General features: G+C 52.4%; 1 protein-coding gene across 1 annotated transcript in view; it reads right to left on the bottom strand.

Annotated features, from left to right (window-relative positions):
* Nucleotides 1–17: 17 nt before the first annotated feature.
* LOC114072573 (sentrin-specific protease 1-like) overlaps nt 18–3,848 on the bottom strand; it is a gene marked incomplete at both ends in the record, with an annotated part of 12,668 nt that continues 8,837 nt past the window's right edge. The window contains one exon of the mRNA XM_027910451.1: nt 18–120. Coding sequence (XP_027766252.1) covers nt 18–120 — 103 coding nt within the window. The remainder of the gene's footprint in view (nt 121–3,848) is intronic.

Here is a 3,848-nt window from a genome sequence, read left to right as displayed (position 1 = left end):
TGGGAACGGGGCAGGACCCCCTTCCCAAAGCCCACCTGGCTCTTCTTGCTCAGCAGGGCCCACCCATTGGCATCAAACTCCTTCCTCTTCTTGTCCAGGCTCTCCTGCTTCAGGTACTGCCTGGAGGGACGGGAAAACAGGGAGAGGTCACTCCAAGGAAAAGGGAAATTTGGGGAAAAGCGGCTGGAAAATTCCTCCCCCCCCGCCCCTTCTTCCCCATAAAGTGTTTGCAGATGGAGGGAGGAAGGGAAGGTGGAAATTTGGAACAGCCAAAGTTGGGGTTTTTAGAGGGAAAGGAGGGGGGGAAAGGATTTTCCAAACTTATCCAGGAGGGAATAAAAGGATTCCTGAGGGAGCAGAGTCCGAGCCAGGGGGGAATGCAGGGGGGTGAAAATCAGGATGGGGTGAACTTGGCCTCAAAATGTCCCCAGGAGGGTCCCAATGGGTTCCTGGAGACCCCAAAGGAGCAGGAAGACCCCCCAGGAACCATCATCATCCTCCAGGAGTGGCACCTTCTCAAAGGACCCCAAAGACACAGGGTGGTGGCCCCAAGATGTCCCCAACGACCCTAAAAGGGGCTGCTAATGTCACCAAGTGTCACCCAGCTCTCCAGACACCTCCTGATCCTCCTGGAGATCCCAAAGGACCAGGATGACCCCCAAGGACCAGGAAGACCCCCAGGAAGTGGCACCTTCTCAAAGGACCCCAAAGACACGGGGTGGTGGCCCCAGGATGTCCCCAACGGCCCTAAAAGGGGCTGCTGATGTCACCAAGTGTCACCCAGCTCTGGAGACACCTCCTGGAGACCCCAAGGACCAGGATGACCCCCAGGAAGTGACACCTTCTCAAAGGACCCCAAAAACACGGGGTGGTGGCCCCAGGATGTCCCCAGTGACCCTAAAAGGGGCTGCTGATGTCACCAAGTGTCACCCAGCTCTCCAGACACCTCCTGGAGACCCCAAGGACCAGGATGACCCCCCAAGGACCAGGATGACCCCCAGGAAGTGACACCTTCTCAAAGGACCCCAAAGACACGAGGTGGTGGCCCCAGGATGTCCCCAACGGCCCTAAAAGGGGCTGCTGATGTCACCAAGTGTCACCCAGCTCTCCAGACACCTCCTGATCCTCCTGGAGATCCCAAAGGACCAGGAAGACCCCCAGGAAGTGGCACCTTCTCAGAGGAGCCCCAAGGACTCCACAACCTTTTGGGGTCATTCATGGGGGGGTTTTTGTGTCCCCCCCCACCCCAACCCCAAAACTTCCAGGATGTCCCCAAATCCAAGCCAAGAGGTCACCAAAGAACCTCCCCCCTGCTCCTTTTCCCAGGATAAATCCCCAGGGATGGAAAAGATGCTCCTGGGAAAGAGTTGGAGCTCAGGGGGGGTGGTGGATAAAACATTAATTAATTCATTAATTCATTAATTAACACCCCAAAATAACCAACCCCAACAATCAGGATCCGCTTGGGAGGGAGAATCTTTTCCAAAGGCTTGGAAAAGATTCCCTGAGGATCATCCAGTTTAGGGAAGGGGCAGAACCTGAGCCTCGAGGAGGAAAATTGGGATAATTTGGGAAGGGATAATTAATCACCAAATCCACCCCCAGGGGCTGAAAATTGGATTTTTTGGTTTTTTTTTTTTTATGTTTTTTTTCCCAGGGCAGTTGCTGGGATTGGTTCCCAAGTGATGGGAGAGGAGGAAGATGAGGAGATTCCCAGCTTTTCCTCCGCTAAAATCCCGACTTTTCACCTCATTTTTTAACAATATGGGAACAAAATGCCCCCCTAAAAAAAAAAACAACCCACAAAGCACCTTCCTTAAAAAATCCTCTCTCTGGGTTTCCCTCCAGGGGAAAACTTGCAGCAGGAAATTTAAATTCTGCTTTTTCCTGGGAATTCTTTCCCTTCCTCCCCCCCAGAGCTTTTTTTTTTTTTTAAGGGGGGGTTTTGATTTTTTTTATTTTAGGGTTTTTTTTAGGGTTTTCTTTTTTTTTTTTTAGGAAGCTCTAAAAGATTGAAAGCAGGAAAAAAGGGGTCACTAACCATGAGTAGGAACCTCCGTCCCCTCTCTCCTTTCCAAGGTGTGATCCTCCCAAACTGCTTTTCAACCAATTAAAAGCCTCCTAAAAAAGGAAAAATAAAAAAAAATAAAAAGGAAAAAAAAAAAAAATGGGAATTACAGCCGGAATTTTCGGCTCCCCCCCCTAAAAGGGTTGGGTGGGATATTCTGCTTTTTATCCCTAAAATGAGCTTGGGGAGGGGGGGGAAGTTTCCTTTCTCTCACTTCCCGGTGGGAATCGAAGGAATCCGGGATGGAAGGAGCCCATTCCGGGCTCTGGGAAAAAAAAAAATGCGATCTTTCCAGGTTTTTGGGGGATTTTCCTGCCTCCAGAACGGGATTAAGGAAGAAGGGAACAAGTTTTCCAGGGTTGTGGGGGTTTTTCCCTTGGTTTTTCCTGCTCTCAGAGTGGGATTAAGGAAGAAGGGAACAGCTTTTCCAGGTTTTTGGGGCTTTTCCTCCCTCCAGAAGAGGATTAAGGAAGAAGGGAGCAGCTTTTCCAGGTTTTTGGGTTTTTTTTCTTGGCTTTTCCTCCCTCCAGAACAGGATTAAGGAAGAAGGGAGCAGCTTTTCCAGGTTTTTTGGGGTTTTTTTTCTTGGCTTTTCCAGGTTTTTGGGGCTTTTCCCACTACAGCAAAGCTGGGATGATGAAGGAACAGCCTCGGGGTGTTCCCTGAATCCCAAAATCCCGCATCACAAACCCCTCCTCCCCCTTTGGAATCACATCCCATGGGAGAACAGCCCTGGATCAATTTATAGGGCCGGGAAAGGTCCTGGGAAGGTCCCTTGGGATGGGCCTGGAAGAGCCAGAGCCGGGAATCTCCTCCTGCTCCCGAATTCCCGGGAGCTGCAGGAGCAGGGAATGATCCCAATCCCTCTTTTCCTCCTCAAAGGGGAACACCAGGAAGACTCTGGAGGCTGCTGGAAAGCCCAAAGTGACCCCAAAAGGCTCCCAAAAGTCCCCCCAGGACCCCAAAAAAGCGGGATCGAGGGGGTGCCACGACCCCAGAGGAGAAAAAATCCTACAAAGCAACGGCCCCACGGGGGGAAATCCCGATCCCACAGCTCCCCAAAACCCCACAGAGGGAGCAGGGAGAGGGAAAAGGGAGAGGGGAGGGGAAAGGGGGGAGGAAGGAACTGTGGGGGTTTATAGGGCATGTCCTCAGTGACCCCATATGAGCTATGGGGGGGTTATAGGGCATGTCCTCAGTGACCCCATAGGAGTGTGGGGTGTTATAGGGCCTGTCCTCAGTGTCCCTGTTATAGGGCCTGTCCTCAGTGACCCCATAGGAGCTGTGGGGTTTATAGGGCAGTGTCCCCTGTCCCCATAGGAGCTGTGGGGTTTTATAGGGCCTGTCCTCAGTGTCCCTGTTATAGGGCCTGTCATCAGTGACCCCATATGAGTGTGGGGGGTTACAGGGCCGGTCCTCAGTGACCCCATAGGAGCTGTGGGGGGTTTATAGGGCATGTCCACAGTATCCCTGTGGGGTTTACAGGGGCCTGTCCTCAGTGACCCCATAGGAGATGGGGGGTGTTATAGGGCCTGTCCTCAGTGTCCCTGTGGGGTTTTATAGGGTTTGTCCTCAGTCTCCCTGTAATAGGGCCTGTCCCCCTGTCCCTGTGGGGTTTATAGGGCCTGTCCTCAGTGACCCCATAGGAGCTATGGGGGGGTTATAGGGCCTGTCCTCAGTGACCCCATAGGAGCTGAGGTTTTATAGGGCAGTGTCCCCTGTCCCCATAGGAGCTGTGGGGTTTTATAGGGCCTGTCCTCAGTGTCCCTGTGGGGTTTAT

Source organism: Empidonax traillii, unplaced genomic scaffold, assembly GCF_003031625.1.
Source record: "Empidonax traillii isolate 1590-97213 ecotype Southwest subspecies unplaced genomic scaffold, ASM303162v1 scaffold3490:size12731, whole genome shotgun sequence".
In the NCBI taxonomy this organism is placed as follows: domain Eukaryota; kingdom Metazoa; phylum Chordata; class Aves; order Passeriformes; family Tyrannidae; genus Empidonax; species Empidonax traillii.
Note: the sequence above shows the minus strand (reverse complement) of the source record. Positions and strands in the feature narration are given on the sequence as shown.